This window comes from Sinocyclocheilus rhinocerous, unplaced genomic scaffold (assembly GCF_001515625.1).
Source record: "Sinocyclocheilus rhinocerous isolate Xijiao unplaced genomic scaffold, SAMN03320098_v1.1 scaffold113, whole genome shotgun sequence".
Taxonomy (NCBI): domain Eukaryota; kingdom Metazoa; phylum Chordata; class Actinopteri; order Cypriniformes; family Cyprinidae; genus Sinocyclocheilus; species Sinocyclocheilus rhinocerous.
In genome coordinates this window covers 911643-935139 of record NW_015646846.1, presented here as the reverse complement: position 1 = coordinate 935139, position 23497 = coordinate 911643, and the positions used below count along the sequence as shown (strand labels likewise).

Here is a 23497-nt window from a genome sequence, read left to right as displayed (position 1 = left end):
TTTCCATTACATACAAAACTGAACTATTTTAATAGCTGAAACAAACATATAAGCTTTTTTGGGAAAAGGGGAAAAAAGACTGGCTAGGGCCTATATTTGAGGCCCGTGCAGGGCTCTAATCCACTTAATCCACTTAATCCAACGCTGTTTTGTTCTCTGTTTTCATCTGTGAGCATGCTCTTGATATATGAATTTTACCATTTTGTTGAGTTTAAAACGTGTGACACATTTGTTCTGCTCTCACTGATAATTTGGTCCCCCCCATGCGATATTTAACGCGCACGCGCGTTAAATATCGCATGCGATTTATCGTGCAGCCCTAATTTGTAGTACTTTTGATTATGTGTATCTTCCAGTGCAACAAGAGAACACATGGATACTCCATTTATTATTTGTGATTAAAATGTACAACCAGAATCATTTCATTTTTGACAATGCGTCCTGCACAAAATCGAGCAATTCTTCCAAAATTTTTTTTTGTGACTAAATGAACAAAAAACAACAACAACAACAACTTAACAGCTCAAAGGCCGGCATTGAGATCAATAGACCTCCAATTACTCTGTCATCACTTAAATGTCCTGATGGGGGAAAAACACAAGGGATGGTCAATCCTGTAGAACACTGAAAGTATGAAATGAAGAGGTGAGGATGGGGGATCTATCTCCCACACTCGTCTGTCCTCCCTCTCTCTTTTCAGACTGATGTCAGGGGAGACAGGAAGTGTTGGCCAGGGGGCATGTGATGCCACGCGACAGGCTGCTAAAAGTGGCCTAATGCACTACTGAATGCACTGTGGCTCTCTGTTAAAAGAGCCGCTTGAGTTTAATTGACCACAGCTGATTTGAAAAGCGTTCATTTCCTAGTTCAGTTTGGCAGCGGAGATGGGAATGTGAAGAAAACATCCCTGTTTGTAGAAGATATTGGATAAAAAAAAAAAAAAAAAGAGAGAGAGAGAGAGAGAGAGAGAGAGATGCTGTTCAAAACATAGTGAGCTGCCTTTTAAGGCATCATAAGTTCACTAGCAACAAAAAGGCTGTTCCAAAGGCAACTTATGGACACTACCTCTTATCCGTCTGGGGTCACAATTTCTGGCAACATTGGTGACTTGACTGCACAGACACTATTGGAAGAGAGCTTAACTGAGCTGGGCGATGACATCACTGAATCAACAATGAACGGACTTTAACTGATACACTGACTGTTTTCTATTGTGCTCTTGCATTATCAGCAAACGTTTTTACTGTTTAACACCGTAAAGCTGCTTTGACACACACTGTATTGTACAAAGCGCTATAAAAACAAAGGTGACTTGACTTGACTCTGAAGGGGTTTTGGGGCCCTGGAGAAGTTTTGACATGCCCTGACATTTTATTATTTTTTTCAGAATCTTACTAAATATAAATTCTGTACAAACTGTGCTATAATAGTATGTAAGGAACAAACAACAACGTTTGTGCATGGTTAGTGAAAAAATAACATTTTTAATTGTATAAAAAAAGAGTTTTTGCTATAAAATTATATGAAAATCATCCTGCTCACTCATTCACAGAAAACAATACATTGATCTAACTTTTGTAAGACATGTTTTGTGTTAGAAAGTCCATATGCGAGGGAGTGACAATGACCATGGATATTTAGTGATTCACACCTGAGAGACTAAGGGCCCCACCCCTAATGGCCCATCAGTGTGACTGTGAGGCAGGTAAGAAAGAATGTGAGGAGAGTAAAATAATTAGTTCAACTTGCTGTTTCCTCAAGTCTTCTGAGCTGCTGCCTATGGAAATTGGTCCAAAACAGACACTTATGAGGTTCCAATTCAACTGAGCCATAGAAGACAGATGCCTATGTAGACAGTAGGCATATACTGTAGGCTGCTCACAAACAAGCATACAACCACACTTGCACACGTCACAAAAAAGTACTTCAATGAAGCTCAAAGCAATTAAACATCTAAAATTCATCCTGCATGGACTTTCAACCCTTCAGAATTTTTTTTAAGAACTTGAAATCCAAGGCAACTGCTATACAAGCAGACACATGAAATGCAAAGCTATAAACCCAAGCTTGATTGGGCTCGGTTAGTAATTCCTCGGCCTCGTTCAAGTCAGCATCTCCTGAGATTTACAGCTGGTAAACAGACTGGCAGAGAACACAGAATATTTACTATTTTGCAAGTTTGAGGGTGAGTTATGAGGGTTTGGGATGCCAGACAGAAATGAGGTTACTCAACATTTGGTGAAGAGAATAATATGTTATATTCCACTCCGTTCTGCAAGGCATAAAACAGAATAAAATAAAGCAGAAAAACAAAAAATACAGCACTTATGCAAATACTAGTAATACAATACTAGTAACATAGTCTCATATAATCAGACTTGATCAAGAACTGCCCACTTAGACATTGCCCACCACGATCATCTAAAATACAGTGTGGTTTTAAATGTTTTTTATGGAGAATAAATCTGAAAACAGTGATAACATACAGTCAAATTATTAAAGTAATGGCACAGCATTCTCCACTGTCCGGCATGAGAGAGAATGAAAATAGTGGAAAATGTCTATAGACTTTGTGATACAAATTTCATTCCCCCCAAAAATAAAAACATTTCTTTACAGATATGACTCAGAAAATAATCAGAAAAAAAAAATCAGAAAATACACAATGCTCATGGCTCAAAGCTCATGGATAATTTGTTTATTTGCTGCTAAAACTTTGAATATCTTTTAAAGATGGCATAAACCTCACAAACTTTGTTGAATCTAGTGACCAACTCATTGCATCCACCCAGTACCTTGTTAACAACTTCCTTCTGAATACTAGCAATGATACACTAATGTCTGCTGTTTGGGACAAAATAACGGTGCTTGAATCTCACCGTCTCATGACATGACAAACGGTAAATAAAAACTGCACTCTCGACATTAACCCGGATTTAGACCTCCCTCCAGCTGTCTCTAGACCCAGACGTGCAGGATCATGAGCCCATTAAACGGGTTTAGCCGCTCTAGAGAGATAGGGGTTACTGGTTCTCTTAACTCGAGTGCTTGCAACTCAAGCACTTATTGATGGAAATGAAAATAGCACCATGAAGGGAGGAAGTGGGATGTGTACAGGTTTTCCTCAGGCTGTTTATCTTTGTTAGAGGTGAAAACCTTCCCCACTACATCAGCACACAGAACAACAGCTCCTTACTTTGACTTATTTAGAGAGAGAAAAAGAGATTTTACTTATAAAAAAAGTATGGTGGTACCATAGTACATCGATGTCAAATTATTATACCTGGATACTTTGAATAATACCACTGCACTGATTATGATTATTTTATTTATACACTATAGTATTTACGCTACTTTTTTAAAAGTTTGGGGTCGATAAAAAAAAAAGAAAAAAAAAAAGTATCTTATGCTCACCAATATCAGCAATATTGTGAAATATTATTACAATTTAAAACAACTTTTTATTTGATATATTTAAAAATATAATTTATTCCTGTGATGCAAAGCTTAATTTTCAGCATCATTACTCCAGTCTTCATTGTCAAATGATCCTTCAGAAATCATTCTAATATGCTGATTTGATGCTCAGTAAACCTTTTCTTATTATTATCAATGTTGAAAACCGAAAAACTGATTATTATTTCTGTGGAAACCGCAATGTATTTATTTTCAGAATTCTTTGATGAATAGAAAGTTCAAAAGAACAGCATTTATTTGAAATAGAAATCTTTTGTAACATAATAAATGTCCTTTCTGTCACTTTTAATGCGTCCTTGCCAAATAACAATTTTAATTCCTTTTAAAAAAGCAAAGAACACTATGGTATTACCATGGTAGATGTCTAAAAGTCTTACAATGAAAAAATTACCATGGTATCATGTCCCTTACAAAAAAAGTACATGGCACACTGATGGTACTGAAATTAATGTACCATAGTTTTTATATGGTACTCCAAGGTATTTTCAAGAATACTTTTTGACACCATGACACCACGACTAAAATACCACGACAGCAGTTCAAAAAGCCATAGTATAATATAGTATAATATGGTACCTTTTGGTACATTTTTGTTAGTGTATTATAACCAAAAAACGAAGCAAAACTAATCTACAATGGTGCAAAAAACATGGTATAATAATATGGTACATTTTTGTTGCCAAAACCACCCCCGGCTAAACTCAAATGTCATTTTAATTTTAAAGTATGTTTAAACAAATAATAGCACCCGCAGAGAGTGTCAATGCCCCTGTCCATCACACCTCCAAAGAAAAACCATCAGACAGGTTCTCTCTTGAAAAAAAATTGGGTGGTTTGTTTCCTTGTAACTCCAGACAGGAAACCGTCAGATACGCCGTATGAGACACAGCGGAGGGGTGGAAGACATCACGTCATCGCAAACTCACAACATGTCACGCAAATTAAACAAAACAAAGATCAAGAACCAAACAGCCGCGTTTGCAGAAGTGTTCTGCTATTTACTCATCCTCATTTGCATGGAGATAAAGACAAATAAAGAAGCAGGAGGACAAAAGACACCTTCGCTTTACACGTCTCAGTGTTGATTAATAAGGAGCTGTTGAGGATCTTCCCCTGTCTTACTTTCCCTGCACTTTCATACGCACATTCTTATTTTGTCAGCAAAGCAATTAATTTCTGAAAGGCTTTGATGGTTTGATAACAGGAGGCTGTTGTGCAGTGAAATGAAGGGAGAGGAGAGAGAGAGAGAGAGAGAGAGAGAGAGGAAATTTGATCAAAAGTATGAATTTTGATGCAGGACACATCTCAGGTACTCAGAAACTGATCTGAAACCCACTGCGATGTGTGCGTGTCATATTTAGCAGGCTGCTGAGCTGCTCTTATAAGTGTAGATCAATGGACCACCCAGTACTTCTTCACATACATTATACATAGGGTGTTGTGGCCTAGTGGCTGGTAACCAGAGGGTTACTGGTTCATTCCTACAAGGGTTGAGCCTTAAGCAATCATATCAAACTACATATTTTTTAATATATTTATAGTTACATAACATAAATAGCAATAAAATCATTAACTATACATATACAGTATATTATATAATACTATATACTGTACTTATAAAATCGACGCGTTTCAAAAAGGCGGGGCATAGAGGAGAAACAATAATGTACAGTATGTGGAAAATAATGTGTTTTTTTAACTTTAAACCGCATAAACACATTTCATTACACCAAATACACAAAATAATGTTCTTTTTAGCAGCATCATATGACCCCTTTAAACTATTAATTTGATCTTATACAGCATATTGCAAATAACCTTTCACACTCTCAAAAACAAAATAAATGAAGAAAAAAAAAAAAACACTATCAATTTTTAATGTTATTATTGCAGGTTGTTGCAGTCCTATTTTATTTCCATGAGTCTCCAAACTTTCCTAAAGCTTTGCTTGCCACGAACAAAACCATATCCTTTTGTGACCCTTCCACTGCATTCATCTCCGCACCTTCCTTTTCCTGCTTCCGAGCTCTTTGTCCTAAATCTAATTTGTCTGAATCACTGAAAGCGAGGAGAGGAGGCATACGGCTGCTCAGATCTCTTGGATAATTCTATTGGACGCTTCTAATTAAATCAATGAGGGCTATTATAGCAATTATCTGGCCAAATGGGACTGCATTGTGTCCGCTCGATACATTTAGTAAATTCTGTCAATCTTCTTATCACCAAGATGGCATACGCTGTAACCCCGTTTTAATGATGTACCTGGATATGCACAGTCTTGCACGTGGTTTGTCTTCCTCATCAAATCAAAGAGATAGTGAGGCTCGTTTGTGCATCCAGCCCACTCAAACAGACACATTAAAGTAAAATCTGGATGTAATTTGTTTTTGTCATTTCCTTGCTTGTAATGCGGATATTCTATGCATTGACTAACAAATCATTAATTTGCGAGAGATCCGGGCTGTCAAACAACATTTCCTGCGACAGAAAAATCACTTATTTTTGTACAATATTTTTTACCAAATTAGTATCCTGCCACCTAATTTTACCACATAAATTTACTTTGATATATAGTTTTGAGACACACACATACACACATCAGCAACAGCAACATTTCAGTCCCAAGCATGAAAATGCAACTTCCAACCTATCTACATTATTTTTTAATTCATTTTAGCAAAGATAGTATAACAATTAATACCTCTGGTCCCAACCACTGGAATCTGGAAATCTTGTTTTTTTTAAGACTTCATTTTCCTTTTGCATCTCAAGTAAATCTAGAGACATCTTGATTTAAGGATGTTTGAATATTTGTGACCCTGGACCACAAAACCAGTCATAAGGGTCAATTTTTCGAAATTGAGATTCATACATCATCTGAAAGCTGAATAAATAAGCTTTTATTGTCCTATCCCTTTGTTAGGATAGGACAATATTTGGCCGAGATACAATTATTTGAAAAGTAGGAAATTTACAAAATATTTTCATGGAACATGATCTTTACTTAATATCCTAATGAATTTTGGCATAAAAGAAAAATCAATAATTTTGACCCATACAATGTATTTTTGACTAGTGCTACAAATATACCCCAGCGACTTAAGACTGCTTTTGTGGTCCAGGGTCACATTTGTTTTGAAAATACTGAGGAAGATATTCATTTTTTTTGCAATGCATGCACCGTTTAATGCCATGACTTTATGAATTTAAGACTTTCTGTTTTGATTTAAGACTTTTTAAGGCCTTAATGTGTGGAAGGGCAAATTAAGACCTTTTTAAGACCTACAGAAACCCTATATTTATATACATATATACATTATAAATACATAAAATATAAATAAAAATTTCTCACCTCATAGAGTGTAATGACTCCATTAGTTTCATTCGGGGCCTTCCACTGCATGAAGATCTTTTCCTCGTATGGGCCTGTCTGGATGGACTCCATAGGAATGGGGCCAGGAACTAGTATAGTAACACAAACACACATTCAAACTCATTTAGCAACTCAAAAACATGTTTAGTCAACATCTATAATTCAAATACTGTACCACTGCATTAATACCTTGACATAAAACGTGATTGTTTTGAGATGACGTAGGGTGACAGAAATGGCTTGTGTTGCTGGGTGGAAGGTAAAGTGAAGCGAGCAGAGACTGGCTGACTAAAGAAGCAAAACTATGTCAAACACACCTCAGCCGCAATGTTCGAAGTGTGAATTGTAACAGCTTTGCTACCCTTCGGTATCGAGAGGTGTTAACAAGTGCTACGAGTACCACTGCGCACATATGCGTGCGTCTGTTTGCATATTTTTGTGCGCACGTTCCCTCTGGCACACATTGCAAGTTTTCCAAATATACTCTTGCTAGAACATCATTAACACCCTAAAAACCTGTTTTCAAGATGTCATTATCCATACACAGCTTCATCCTGCTCTCATATGCCAGCATAGCATTTTCAGAGATGCTATGACTTGACGATTTCATAAATTAGCATGCAAATGTGCTAATTTGGCCCGGTTTAGCAATAGCACATACAGTATGTTAACTTGAGGCTAGTTGTCTTTCATTTCTCAGTCTTGGTTAGCGTCTCTGACTTGACTGTTTGCGATGACACACTAATGAGTCAGACTGTTCCTGACAGTGTGTGCAAAGAGAGCTAATGACTTAGCTAAAAGGACGTTTAGTCCAACTTAGCAGCCCTAGCACTGCTGTTTGCTTTGCACTAAGTCGTGGCTAATTGGGAGGGCAGATTAAAGAGATGAGCGTGGCAGGGCCGTAACGGGGCAAGCGGGAGAGGAAGCTTGGGCACAAACAGATTAGCTGGTGGTAGTCTTGAACGGTGAAGAAAAGAATAACAACACATGCTGTTCATGCAGCATTTCATTAACACAGACACAACCCACAAACCTAATCCATGAACTAGTTCATTGAGGAAAAGCTAATCTAGCTGTATTTTTATTTTGAGAATCTCATTTATTTAACAAAAGAGAATGTTTATTTTTCCTCATTGAACAGATTTAATCTCATTTTATTCTTTCTGTTTATTTCTTTTGCATGTAACTGGCTCATCTTCAAAATGTTGAGAGGTTGAGATATCTGCCTTCATTTATTATTAAACGCTGAATAGTCTTAAGCATCTATTTTTCAATGGGAAAAGATTTAAGCTGATCTAATAACTTAAAACACAAACACTTTCACTGTCCTCAGATTTGAGAGGATTCATTAATAAAGCACACAAATAATTTCTAGTCAATGTCCACACAATTATGATTAATTACTGAACAACAATGTAATGTGTACAAGAACTTTAATAAATTTTTCTTTTTTTTTTACACTGGTTTGCTTTATCTTATTTTATTTGGATGTGTATATAAATATGTCTATGCATATAATACTGTGTTTGTAAGTTCTTGTTTTTTTTTTGTTCTCTTAATTCTGTAATAGTTCAAAGTATTAAGTTATGCCTTGAGATGTTTAGTTGTTTCTTCCAATTAATGAGAAAAAAGAGATGATCTCATCTAATCTTTTCTGTTAGTTTATATCGCATACGACTAAGTTCATCTTCAAAAGGTAGAAAGGTTAAGATATTTGCCATAAAACACTATTAAAAGCTAAATAGTTTTTGGAATGTATTCTTTAATGTGAAATGGTTTGAGCTAATCAGATATCTTAAAATAACACACTTTTACTGGGAGCATTACAGCTGCTGAGATCTGAGAGGATGCATTATTAAAACATTAAAATCATGTCTAGCCAATGTCCATAAAATTATGATTTGTGCAATAATGACATTTTCTTCCAAAGTTTCACCATTACTGAACAACAATTTAATGTGCACATGAGTTTCAGTTAAATACTGATTCACTTAGAAAGTACACTGGTTTGCTTTATTAATAGAAATAATTTTCTGAACTAATGTATGAGAACAACTGCACCAAACTTTATGTTGTAAGAGAAAATGGATATGAATATAATCTAATTTAGAGTGAATACAGATCATTTGCCATTGGCGTTGTGTTTGTATTTTGGAAATCTCACTTCTAGTATGCTGAAAAGTTGCCTTTTTCTCACTGAATGGAGTTTATCTCATTTCATTATTTCAGATTATTAATCTGAAGCATGCGAACAAGTTCATCTTTAAAAGGTAGCGAGGTTGAGTTATTTGCCCTCATTTGCTATTAAAAGCTGAATAGTCAATGGGAAAAGAATTGAGCTAATCAAAAAAAGGTGAATAACGCTCTCTCACCAAGGTGCTGATGTCAGATATTGTACTGCAAAGTGAGGCCAGTTAAATTATATTTTCAACAATTCTTCACATTGCTTGATTGGGCATTAGCCAACAAGCACATTAAATCACGGTTGCAATGAAATATAATTAGCTCCCGTCCTCCGTCCGCTATCATTTCCTCTATATAACCATGCATGTGCGAGAAATGTTGCTTTACGTATAAATCCAGCTGATTAGCTTCTCGTCTGGAGACTATGAGTGATGTTTCATTAAGTTTGAGGTGGAGGAAACAATTTTTTCCCTTTATGCTTGTCCCTCTCAGATACAAATAACTTTTAATAGGTTGCGTAATTATTATCGTCTGATTATTTTCTGTCTCTGAATAAATCACAAACAACATATTCACTCTATTCTTGTTTACAGGCAAGCAGGTTTCCATAAGTACAGGGTCGGTGTTATTGTTGACCTAATAAGGTAAAAAACGGTCTGCCATCCTCATGTTAATTTCACCCTCCTGCAATTATCCCCATATAAGGTTACACAGAGAGAGAAATTTGCTTCACTATTGATATGTTGCAGCTGTCCATCAATTTGCTAACACAAAGGACAGCAATTATAGGTTTTCATATGCAAAAAACACACAAAAAAGGAAAAACATCAGTGGGGCAGACAAGAGCAGATACTGAATAGCCAAAAGAGTTCTATCCAGATCAAAACAGACTCATCAGAACATGAAAATGAAAAACGAACGCTTGAATTATACACTATAATCTAATAATCTAAGGCTTGACAATAGGCTTTATTTTCACACGGTTTTATTGCTCAGCATTAAAAACAAGCTGGGAGAAATTAATTGTAAACGGAGGCTGAGCGCTTCCCTCTGGGAAATTTTCGAATTAAGCGCCGCTTGCAAACCTTCTCTCCGTCTGAGAAACACTGTGTCTTTTCACAGACTGTGAAGCTTTAACATGCTCTACGTTGGGATTTCCTTTTAACTGCAACACATCAATGGAACGGATGGATTAAAGGAGGACGGCTTTCATCATATTTGTTGTTTTTCTTTCGGGAAGAGCAGAGCAGTACTACAGTCTAAACAATTCTGTTTCCATTTACTTCTCTGAGTGGATCTGACTTCTGTACAGAACTGTAGTGATTCTCAAATACACAAGACAATCTAATGTCTTACAATGCAAACACTTTCGCTGTGAGCATTAAAACTTCTGAGATATGAGAGGATGCATTATTAAAATATTAAAATACTTTCAAAATCTTTTACAAAGGTATAACAATGATGATTTTTATAAAGTTTAACTATTACTGAACAACAATTTAATGTGTACACGGGTTTTAATTAAATATGGGTTCATTTAAAAAGTACACTGGTTTCCTTTACTAGCAGAATTAACTTTCCCGAACTAAATCAACTGATAACAACTGCACCAACTTTAAGTACAAAATATAATGTACATTAAGAGGGAATACAGATCACTTGCCTTTGGCGTTGTTTTAATTTACAGGGTCCTCGTGGTTCATTTCATATAAAAGAAGTTATAAAAGAAAACCTGACAGAACATTACCATGGCTACTCAACAATAAATGATCAAATAAAGAAATGGACATGTAATATGTGGAAATTATTTTATCTTCTGAAAAGAATGAGACCATGGAGTGCTAGAAGAGACATGAAACTAGCACAGTATAGGAAATTGATTGCTAGGCACAATAATTATACAGTTTAGTGGTCATTATACAAACAATATTTGATCATCCAATCGGAATCAAGTATTCCAGAGAACCATGTTAACATTTGTTAATCTTTTTTTTTTTTTTGTTCTCACTGTACACTCTTTTTCTCTCACTTTTTTTTCTTTAATATCTAAGTGCTGGTTTAGCCTAATTAGAATTGTTTAGAATTATTTAGAATTAACATTGTTGCTCTTTTGTTAGTTTTGACTGCTTTTATTGTCCTCATTTGTAAGTCGCTTTGGATAAAAGCGTCTGCTAAATGACTAAATAAATAAATAAATTAGAAAACTTCGTGGGTAAGAGATATAATTGTGAGCACTAAAATACATTGATTTTCTTCTACTTGAATTGATATCTTTTTACTTGAAGGCTGTTTGAGGAACATTTTAAATGGAGGCAGTAAGAATCCCTTAGGCTATAAAAATGAAACCAAGAACAGAATTTACCGGCTTTTAAACTATTTTTTGGAAATCTACACTGTTTATTTTTGACCACAGTGCAAAAGTAAGAGGCTGTAAATGACCACTATTGAATAGCATTTCCCGAAATGAAATCACTGAATTTCCACCGCTGCCCTCTGAAAAGCTTCAGAAATGCATTCAGCTGGAAAGAACACACAAGTGCTCTGAGAAAAAGACTTAAAAAACTAAACCAAAGGCCCTTCAGCTCTCAAGAACCAGAGGTAAGAGTCATTAATTAAAATGCTGGATAATTGAAATAATGGGCTGAGATCATTGAACTATTCTCATTTTCGTATTTGAGAATAAGGGCCATGCATGTTGTCAAACTAATTTGCCAAATCTACAGCTGTCAACATTAGATATAATAGCAGAGTCCCGGATGCTGAATATTGGCATCATTGAACATTGGACAGAAACATTAACCTCCAATCTTTCTGTACATGTGCAATTCTTCCAGTGAAGGTTAGTAGTTATTACTTCTGTTCTTGTTTAATTCAAATGTCTAGTGAGATTCAATGAAAGAACAAGTGTTAATGATTTCTGTACAAAGCTCCATTTAAAATGTTCCTCAAACAACCTACAAGTAAAAAGATATCAATTCAAGAAGAATACAATCAAAGTATTTATACTGCTCACAATTATAACTCTTACCCAGGAAGTTTTCTAATAAGCCTAACCAGCACTTAGGTATTAAAGAATATAACAATAGATATTACATTTCAAATATAGCTGTTTTGAGAGTTTTGCTGTCAGTATACAAATAGAAAAATGTATTCAATACAACAATGGTTGCAAATGAAACCATACAGATAAATAAAGGGAGAGAAAGAGTGTACAGTGGGAAAAAAAAGATTAACAAATGTTAACATGGCTCTCTGGAATACTTGATTCTGATTGGATAATCAAATATTGTTTGAATAATGACCACTAAACTGTATAATTGTTGTGCCTAGCAATCAATTTCCTATACTGTGCTAGTTTCATGTCTCTTCTAGCACTCCATGGTCTCATTCTTATCAGAAGATAAAAATAATTTCCACATATTACATGTCCATTTCTTTATTTGATCATTTATTGTTGAGTAGCCATGGTAATGTTCTGTCAGGTCTTCTTTTATAACTTCTTTTATATGAAGTGAACCACAAGGACCATGTAAACAAGCATTAGTGCATTTCTTTTATTTGTAAATAAACAAAATGAATTAAATTAGAAAAGAATACAAAATTGCTCATCTGTGAACTCAAGTTTAACAGAAAACAACACAATTAATTTTTTTGCATGCAGCATATAAAACACTCATATTATTCAAATTACTCATTCATTTTAATGTAGAATCTTATTGCATTTTAGCTTATTCTCTTTTCTTCAATTTTTTACTTCTTACTTTCATAGCATTTATGAAACTTATGATTACAATTTTTTTAATATTTTTTTTTTTGTAAAGCACTTTGAATTACCACTGTGTGTTATATAAATATACTTGCCTTGCCTTACTATGAATTTTTGTAACATTTACAGAAAAGAATAAAAGAGTGAAATCATGTTCTGGAGAATGAGTGATCTATTGAATTTACAACCGGATGGACAGTTTGGCATCTTGTGTTGTCCATCTGCTAAAGGATGATGGGTTTCAGAAATAAAGTCATAAGTGATCATCATAATGTGATTACTGTTCAGACACGGTAATTAGTGAAGTAATCAAACTATGGAAGGGTTTGGAGTAGGGATGGACGTTACATGTCTTACAATGCAAACATTGCAAACATTTTCGCTGTGAGAAAAAGAAAAAAAAAAGGAAAAACCCCAGATACTAATACTGAGTGCTGGACCGACAAATCCTTAGTTTGAGGGGTCTGACCCCCCTTAATTAAAGCCAGTAAAAATGAAAGGTTTCACAACTTACAACATCTATCCCATTCCACCATCTTAATCCCACTCACCGTCTTCCTCCGTCTGCTTGACGATCTCCTCGCTCTCCTTGCTGCCCTCAGGGTTGGCCAGCACCAGCCGTAGTCTGACCGTCACGAAAGGCCTGAGTCCCCTCAGAGTATAATGAGAGGAGGTCGGTATCAGCTCCTCAGCGGCAAACTCCTGCTGGTTGAACACATACTGGTACTGGACGGTCAGGTTGAAACTGTGGCAGCGTGTCACTGCATATCCGAAGGTCTCCCACTGCAGGGTCAGCTGACGGGCGCGGATGTCCACCACGTTCACGTTCTGGGGACCGTTGACTGGATCTGTGGGGAGAAACAGAAAGGAAGGGAAGGTCCGAGATAAATATGATGGGACATTTTCATTACATTGTCAATTTGTCATGAGTCATATTACAAAAAATTATCAAAAGAGATATATGTACACTGTTCTTCTGTTCACCAAGGCTGCATTTTTTAAAATCAAAATTACACTTAACAGTAATAATAATAATAATATAAAAGGAACAGTAATATTGTGAAATATCATTATAAATTAAAATAACTGTTTTCGATTTTAATACATTTAAAAATGTAATTTATTCCTGTGGTGCCAAGCTGAATTTTCAGTATCATTACTCCAGTGTCACATGATCCTTCAGAAATCATTCTATGCTGATTCGCAGCTCAAGAAACATTTCTTATTATCATCAATGTTAAAAACAGTTGTGCTGCTTAATATTTTTGTGGAAACTGTGATACATTTTATTTTTCCCAGGATTCTTTGATGAATAAAACTTTGACAATATAAAAGACTTCACTGTTGATTTTGGTCAATTTAACCCTTCTTTGCTGAATAAAACTGACCCCAAACTTTTGAATGGAATATATTAAAAAAATTATAAAGCAATCTAAACTCATTAAATATTATTATCACATGGTTCTGTGAAATACTTGATTCTGATTGGTCAGTTGTTGCATTTTGCAGTCAAATATTTCTATACAATTCTTTTCACAAAATAATTTAAACCAATATATTTTTTTAAATAATTAAAAATAAAACAACCTTCAATAATGATTGTCTCACTGTACAGTACATTATTACTTACAGCATTAAGCATCCCTTATATTTCAGCATTATATTTGGACAACCTGCTCTCTAAATGGTGTCAAAGATCTTTGAAAAAACTTTTTTTTTTTTTTAGCAGATCACCACTTTTGTAATCAAAATTGCAAGAATTTTCAATAAATAAAAAAATGCTACAACTAAGCATTACAACTATCCTCTGTTGTATATGAAATCCTAGAACAATATCGAACAGTGAAACAAACAGTATCAGAGACTTGCCAGTGGATCCAGTGGGGTTGTTGGACACAATCTCACACACTAATTCCTCTAGATTAGACGAAAATTATAAAAGAGCCAGGCAACTGGTTTTTGACTTTGGCCTTGGGTGAATATTCAGGGAGCCGCATGTGAAAGGGAGTTTTAATGTCTTAAGATAGTTTACATCATGGCAGCCCTCTTAGGGCACTTTCGTTCTCAAAGTTCTGAGAGTTTCTGGGTGCAGAGCAATTTGAGCATTGTGAGAACTGTGTCACGTCTAGGACAGACATAAGCGTTTTTCAGCTTCAATGGTTCAGTCATCAGTGGCTCCTACACATGGGAATTTTAGACTTACAAAGTTTGAAGCATTGCTTATTCAACTGCATTCTGTTGAAGATCAAGCAAACTAGACAGTTTGCTAGGAAAGTTAAAAAAAAGATCCATAACTGCTTTGTTGTCTATACCTAAATGTAAACATGAAGCCGAAGCCTCATTTCAGGTTCTCTGCAGAAGATTTGCACTGATGCTAAACTCTTAGTTGAGCAAATTGAAAAATAACAACAAATTACCCAAAACCCCAAATCCTTTGCTCATGTAGCCCAGATTATAGCTAATCTATGTTGCCATCCCATCTAAAAGTGTCATCTAAGCGGATTTAAGACTGTAAATCCTACTGTACGTGGTTAAGCCTCACTAGAATAGCTATAAAAGAAGAGACATATGTATGATCAAGCAATGTTTTGGCTTTCGGCCACTGAGGGTCCGTGTCCAACATGAAGCCCCCTGTCGAGGGAAGGTGTTGGACGGGTAGGGGATTTGCCTGTTGGACAGGTGCAGGGTAACAGTAGCATTATTAATCTGACAGAAAGAGGTGCATATGTTAGAGCATTAGCAACACGCTAACGCGCGGCCGAGGGGTATGCCGTGGTGCCATAGGTGGGCTTTTGGAGCCTGGATGAGGGCTGGTGTAGTTCAGCAAGGGAAAATGCTGATGGATGGCGAGCGTACAGGGTCATTAATCGCAGACGTTGGGGAGAATTGCATAAGAGAAATCAATCTTCCGTACTACTGCTGCGCTGCTTTGGCACGATCACTTCAGACCCAAACGCCCCGCAACATTTATCACACCTCCACCATCTCTCTCACTCTCTCTGGAACGAGAGGGGAAACTGCAAGCAATAAACATATCAATAGGTGTCCACCATACCCAGCTGCGTGGGTTTTTTAAAAACGATGAGATATTCAGACGAGGGAAAGACAGAGGCAGGGAATGAACAGCAGTGGAAAACAGTGAAAAAAAAAACAAAGAAAGAAAACAAAATGTGTCTAATTCGCCATAACAAAATCGTATCATATATCGGCCAACAGCCATTCTGCTTTCTCGATATCAGCAATCAAGCATTGAAAATAACATGATGACCCATTTTTATTTTTTGAAATAAATAAAGCATTTTAACAAGTAATCTGCTGTATGGAACTAATGGAAAACAACATAAAAAAATACAGATAAAAACAAAACAAAAAAATAAAGAAAAAACTAATAAAATTGATAAAATGAATGAATAAATAAAATAATGTATATAATAAAATGATATTTAATAATAAAATAAAATAATAAACTAAACTACACTAAAACATAAAATAAAATAAACAAGAACAATAAAATGCAGCAGGCCGACAGAAGCTGTATTACACTTCTAAAGAGTCTTGTGCTTTTCTTCAGAGAAAATGTTCAGATATTACTGCAAGGTTGCACTTTGTCTCCAAAACTCAGTAAACCTTCCATCCAATGGTGATTTGTAGGCCAAAGTGGCAACATAGGCTACATGAAAACATGGCCAACTTTAAAAACATCTCCATCCAATTGAAGAAAAACCCATCAAAGCTTAAAACAGAGTGTAGATGGACACAAAATACTGTATAAACTTTGCTTCAAAAACCAGTCATCTGCTTTGCCGTATACTGCTGCTTTGATATGAACAAACTTAAAAGTAAATAAATAAATAAAAATTCAGTTATAAAAGTGCAATGAAATCGGTCACAAAGTACTGTTCACATAAAATGCCTTAAAATGCTGTCTAGCTAGGCAGCTCACAGGTTTTGAAACAAAGACATTACAAAAAAAAGAACGTGTTCACAGCACATAACACAATTAAAGAATATTGGACATGGACGGGAAGTTTGCATTGTATGCCTTGCATTTATAGTATTTGATATTAGGGCTGGGTTTTGACACAAATTTCACGATTCGATTCGATTCGCAAGCTTTCGATTCGATTACCAATTTGATTCGATTCGATTCAATATCGATTATTTTGGATATATATCAGGTACAGTACTTGCCTAATTTTCTTAAGGAAAAAAAATCTCTCAACTACAATGCTGTAAAATATACATGAGTCATTTATATGACAAATGAGTCATTTGGTACTACATTACTATAATATTGTAAGCTATAGCATACAACTGTTAAAATTACACCTGCAATACAATGGACATAAATTGAAACCTGAGACTTTGTTTCATATTAAAAGCACCAAAGCACAATGCTTATTGTGATTTATTGGATGGGAAGTGCCCTTCAATGTTCCGTCCAGTAACTGAAAACAGGTTACTCTAATCGATTCTTGGGATTTAAGAATCGTTATCGTTCCATAAAAAAGAGAATCGATTAATATCGAGATGTCGATATTTTTTACCCAGCCCTATTTGATATCCAAAGTCTCCCGAAGACTCAAGTCACCCCATGCAGTGACACAACTCAAATCAATTAGATTAACGCTGGGAACAGATGTTGGGTCGTTTCTCTCCAGAGTGTTTTTTAATTACTGTCTGTTTTTTTTTTTGTTTTTTTTTTTTGCTGCAGCAAACAATACTTAGCATTTAACTCTGGATGTAACTTTAAATCTTCTCCTTTTAATTAGGTGACGTGCATCAAAGTGAAATTGTTGTACTTTGCACAGCGTGAAGAAAGAGTTTGTGTATCATGCTGGGACTTGACGTTTGTGTCAGGTTACATTCCCAGTTTAAGAATATCTCACGGCTGCAGCAGTCACAAACATTGAGGACAAATGACATCATATAGAAGTTCCTCACACTTTGGTTCAGCATAAGCAGTTTTTACCTTCACTGCAGCTTTGAGCTCTAAAACACTCAGCAAAGCAAAGTTCTGCTATACTGTGCTACTGCATTTTAGCCAAGGGCATGCTGAAGGGTCAAGTGTCACTGTGTGGCAAAGTTGAACATTTTTAAAGAGGAAAACTCGATTTTTATGAGGATACCAGGAAGGATGTTTCGTTAAAGTGCTGAGTTGCAGTTTCATTTGTTAAAAGTATATTCAGTGTGCGCACAGAGAAAAGGGAGGGTATTTAAAGTGATAGTTCACCCAAAATTCTAATTTTGCCATTCTTTAATCACACTTTTGTGTTCTACAGAAGAAAGAAAGACAGGCGGGGTGGAATGAGAACAGGGTGAGTAAATGATTCCATCATTTTTGTGTGAACTATTCCTTCGAGCGGCAGCAGCTGGCAACATCAGCAAGAGTTTCAAAGGCAACAAAATACATTTGGTTGTGATTTCACACTGATGACCTTAAGGGAAAAAAGTGAAAGTGGAACATGGGAAATGGAGAAAGAGAGAGACTCAGCAGATCAAAAGGAATATACTCTCTGTGAGGCCCACACTGCCGTCTGTCTGGTCGTCCCTTTGTGGGTTTGCTGTTGTTGTGGTTTATCCTGTAGTACACAATAACCTCCAACATCCACACATGCCACTATACTGTCTATTCTATAGTGCTTGGCATCCACCTTAATGAATTAACCCTTGACTACATCCTTTATTGCTCTCTCCCATTTCTACCTACCTTACCTAAAAAAATAAGAGTACTGTGGTAGTTTATGGACATTTATCATAGTGGTACTATGGTCATTCTGAACTCAGCTTTTTAATTAGAAATTAATACCTTTATTCAGCAAGGATGCATTAAATGGATCAAAAGTGATAGTAAAAACATTTTCAGTGTTACTAAAGATTTCTATTTCAAATAAATAATGTTCTTTTGAACCTTCTATTCATCAAAGAATCCTGAAAAATGTGTATCACAGTTTCCACAAAATTATTAAGCAGCACAACTGTTTTCAACATTGACAATAAATGTTTCTTGTGGAGCAAATCAGCATATTAGAATGATTTCTGAAGGATCATGTGATACTGAAGACTGGATTAATGATGCTAAAAATTTAGCTCTGCATCACAGGAATAAATTACATTTTAAATATATTCAAATAGAAAATAGTTATTTTAATTTGTAATAATATTACTGTTTTTACTATTTTTGATCAGATAAATGCAGTCTTGGCAAGCATACTGTAAGATACTTCTTTCAAACATTGAATCTTACCAGTCCCAAACCTTTGAACAACAGTATATATATCCTGGTATATATCATTAAGTCACATGCTATACATCAAAATCTCATGGTATGATCATCAGGTACTATGGTACCTGAATATATACCACTATGGTATATATTTTTCAAGAGTTCTCTCCTGCTTATCTTTGTCCTTTACTTCTCCCTCTGTATGAATGAAACAAACAACCTCTTCAAATCCTTCCAAACCACTGTGTCTAAATAACTGAGATTGCTTTGTCAAGAAAACTATTTACTGACAGACAGGAAGACGCTGAATACAAAGAGAGAATGCTGAAGTTCTGAGAAAACGCTCAATCTGCCTTAACTGAACAGCGGTTGGTCTGAAAGGGAAGCAGTCTTTGCACTGGCACAAAAAAAAAAAAAATCTAGTTCTTTATCATGTTTTGTTGGTTCATTTTTTTAAATACAGAGGACAGAGGCCCTGTCCCAAATGCAACACTTCATGTGCACTTTCGGTCTTGCGAACTTACAATGGCCGCCGCGTGCGCGTGTGCGTTAAGTCCACGAGACCGTAGGGTGTCCCATTCGTCATTTTAGCGTTCAAAAGCGTGCTCGCGAGCGCCCCCTTTGCGGCCGTTATGCGCCCTCGATGCACACTTCTGCCAAGCCCGCACCGGGGCGAGCTCCACAGCAGACTTCTACCCGACAGTCAAAGCAGCATTACGTCACGAATGTGCAGACTCAGAGGAAGACCGCGAGGGTTTAGGGTGCGATTTAGGACAGGACCAGAGACAAGATGACAGTGTGAGCTAAGGTGATGTTCTCTGCTGTTCTCAGGTTTCCTCATTGCCATGGGAACCGATGATAAATTTGGTTTGATTTTGTCACTTTTAACACAATACTTCAGATGACCCAAATTGATATCACTGCAATCTGATCAGAGGACAGAATTGTGGCCTGTAGTTCAGATGTTTAATTGAACATTTTTCATTGATTCAATGACAAAAAAATGACATTTTAATTTTTAGAAATATATTTAAATGACCCAGAAGAATGCAATATTTAAAAAAAAAAAAAAACTATAATAAATAAATAAAATACTAAAATGACATTTCTTACTTAGAAATAAAACTTTTAAATACATTTCAAAAAGCATTTTTAGATTTTAAATTGACAATAAAAGTTTAAAATGATGCAATAACTATTAAGTCATAATGAACAGTGCAAAAACATTATTATTATTATTTCACTATCAATATAAGAGTAGATTCAAAAGAAGATTTTCTATTCAGATGTTCAGTATAATTTCCCACAATTGCCTTAGTGCACAAAACAGCCATTTTAACATTCATCCACTGGTACTTGATGGTCATAAATGAGTTGAAAAACGGACACAGAGCATAGAGATGCTTGCTTCATTGTTTCAATAAAAATAAACAACAACAAAATTTGAAGAAAATCTTTGCAGAAAAAAAAACTATACACACAGAGGAGTTATAAAACAAAAAGCCATAAGACACCTTCACACAATCCATTCACAAAAAGATGACTCCAAGTCTGTCTTGTTATTGTTTATCCTTCAACTGGGCGCCGGACGGGGAAAAAAGCAATCACCCTTCCTTCTTCCCTAGTCAATCATAAGCTCCAGGATTCCAATCATTTAAACCTTTCAAGAGCAAAACAGTGTGAACTGCCTCACTCTCCACTTCCTGCCGTAATGACTTCACGCAACGAGGATCATGATATATCAAACGGCGGGCAGCGAGGAGGAGAGCAGATCGGTGGGAGTTGGGATAAGAGTGGAGGGAAAAAGTGCTTATATTCATGAACTCCACAGGAGGTTTCGGAACATTACGGAAAGACTGGGAGTGCATGTAAGCAATCTGTTGTAGTAGGGGGGTGATGGGGGGTGATGACAATTGTGAAAAGACTTGGAGAGCTTTTGAATCAGAAAAGGTTGGAGCAGACTTCAAAAAGGATGTACAAGAGCTTGCCTGGTGTTCGCTGATGTGTTTGTGTGAGGACTGTGGAGGTGTGAACGGATTTTAACTAAAATTTAGAAGTATAATTCTACAGCCCAAGAAACTGTACAACCACAATCAATGCAATTCTGCATGAACACTTGATTGCCATATAAAACACTGAGCGTTGTCTCCTCACAAAGGTAATTGTTTCTGGTTTTTGTTGAGGGTTAAAATGCTTTCTGTCCTTGGCTTCATGAAAAGCCTGAAAATAAGCAACTGAAATTACTGCAAGAAAACTGTAATAGCATATAATAATGACAATGAAAATACATATATCAACCCACTATGATGCAAAGATAAAAATAAATCCAAAACAACACATTATTAAACCCATTTTCATGCATATTCAGTGTCACACTATTTAATTCCTCTATAATGATTGTTTTCTCTTAAATGCAGGCAGACATTATAATTAGCATTAAAATATTAATGCACATGTGTGCGTAATCCACTAATATATGCTTGCTGAATGGCAAGAATAATTAACATTGATGCTTTATGGTTCATTCAACTGCATTAAATTTGCATATCAACTTATGACACAACTTGTACTATTTCTATAGAAAGTAGCATGTGTTTTGTTCTTAGTATGCAAATTTTCATGCGTCGTTGACCTATGATTTTAGCACAAATGTGCAGTATACTGTATCCCAGAATGCACTGCGCTCAACTTGACCTTCCATTTCTAGTGTGTCAAATGAACACTAAACTTGTTTGATTGGACTAGGGATGGGTCAAGATAGTCAACTAGTTGATTAGTTAGGTCAAGTAGTTTATCTACATTTTATCGTCGAAAATTCATGGTAAAACCCTCTCCAGTAAAAAGACTCTCAGAAAAGTTGCATTTTTAAACGCATCTTTTTTAAAGCACCATCCATAGACATTCAGATGGATGTGTTTGGCTGTCGCAAATGAACTGTTTATGTGACGTGAGGCCAAGTATGGTGTCCCGTACTCGGAATTCGTGCTCTGCATTTCACCCATCCAAGTGCACACACACACACCGTGAACACAACTGGCCATTTTTGCTGCGGCGCGCAGGGAGCAGTGGGGGGTTTGGTGTCTTGCTCAAGGGCACCTCAGTCGTGGTATTGAAGGTGGTATTGGCACAGAGCGCTGTACATTCACTCCACCCACCTACAACTCCTGCCGGTACCAAGAATCAAACCCACAACCTTTGTGTTACAAGTCTGACTCTCTAACCATTAGGCCACGACTGCCCCCTATGTAGAATATGAATGTTTGAAAAGTTTATTGCATAACTTAAACAAATACTTAAAATAAGATGACGGTATACGGTGTATACTCAGTATATAGTAAGCAATATGATCATATTTAATTCGGGAAATACTTCATAAATAGTCAACAATAAAACAATAGCTATGTTTCCATCCAAAGATGCTAATTTAACTTATGCGCAAAACTGTAATATCGCATAAAACATTTGCGAATAAAGCACCGTTTCCATCCAACGAGTCAAAGAAAACTAAATCGTCACTTCCTGATAAACTGGCATATCGGATAAAAAGTTTATCCTACTCAGTTGTGCGCATAAGTTTTTTATGCGCATTTTTAGAATTTATGCGCATCTTGGCATTTCCATCCAGCGGTTTTTTATACGATAATCCAAAATGCGCATAAAAATAGGTGGATGGAAACGTAGCTAATGACATCAGCAGAGAATGACCTAAATTAGAAGCATTTGTGCATAAATGTGTAGATTTAGCCATTTTTGGTCTCATTAGTTATTACTTCTGAAGAAATAATGTACTTCGGGACAAAGACTTCTGCTGCAATGGTGCTAGTATGAAGTTACATGATATAAATTTTAATTGCCCATTCAATCAAATGCTGAAAAAGGTTGCAATATTGCTATTCCCCTCCTATCAAGAGAGAAAGACCTTTCTGTCCCAGATGAACTCGACTGGAAAAGGCCAAGGAGCACATTGCTATGAGTGAATTATGAAGTCTCTCTGAGCAGCCTGAGTCTCCAAGGAGTCAAATGCTTCAGTAGATAGTAGATCTGTGATATTAACTCAAAGCTTTTTGAATGTGTGAAAGAGTAATAAAAATCAATTGTAAAAAATGATTGCATCATTATAGCAGTTTCTTTGTTCCAATCCACTCTTATATCAAAATTTCTGAAAAAACACAGGGTTTTCAGAGTTGCAGCTCAATTTTCCTTATGATTAAAGGGGGTTGGGGGGGGGTCTAATGTTATTTTAAGCTCAATTTTCCTTTTGATTAAAGGGGGTTGGGGGGGGGGTCTAATGTTATTTTATGCATTCTGAGTTACTTACACTGTTAAAGAGTTAAAATTTCAAGAAACGAGCTGGACCTATGACAAGATCCATTCCTTCCGGGTTCAAATACGTTTCGAGTATAGCCCTTCATGATGTCATGAAGGGCGGAATTCCTTGTATGGGCACTTCTCCCGGAAGAGCGCACAAACA

At 36.0% G+C, this 23497-nt stretch overlaps 1 protein-coding gene across 1 annotated transcript in view; it reads right to left on the bottom strand.

Moving 5' to 3' along the window:
* LOC107708049 (receptor-type tyrosine-protein phosphatase T-like) overlaps positions 1–23497 on the bottom strand; it is a 259431-nt gene that overhangs the window by 106307 nt on the left and 129627 nt on the right. The window contains exons 8-9 of the mRNA XM_016512197.1: positions 13352–13648; positions 6830–6939 (exon numbers count right to left, since the gene is read on the bottom strand). Coding sequence (XP_016367683.1) covers positions 6830–6939; positions 13352–13648 — 407 coding nt within the window. The remainder of the gene's footprint in view (positions 1–6829; positions 6940–13351; positions 13649–23497) is intronic.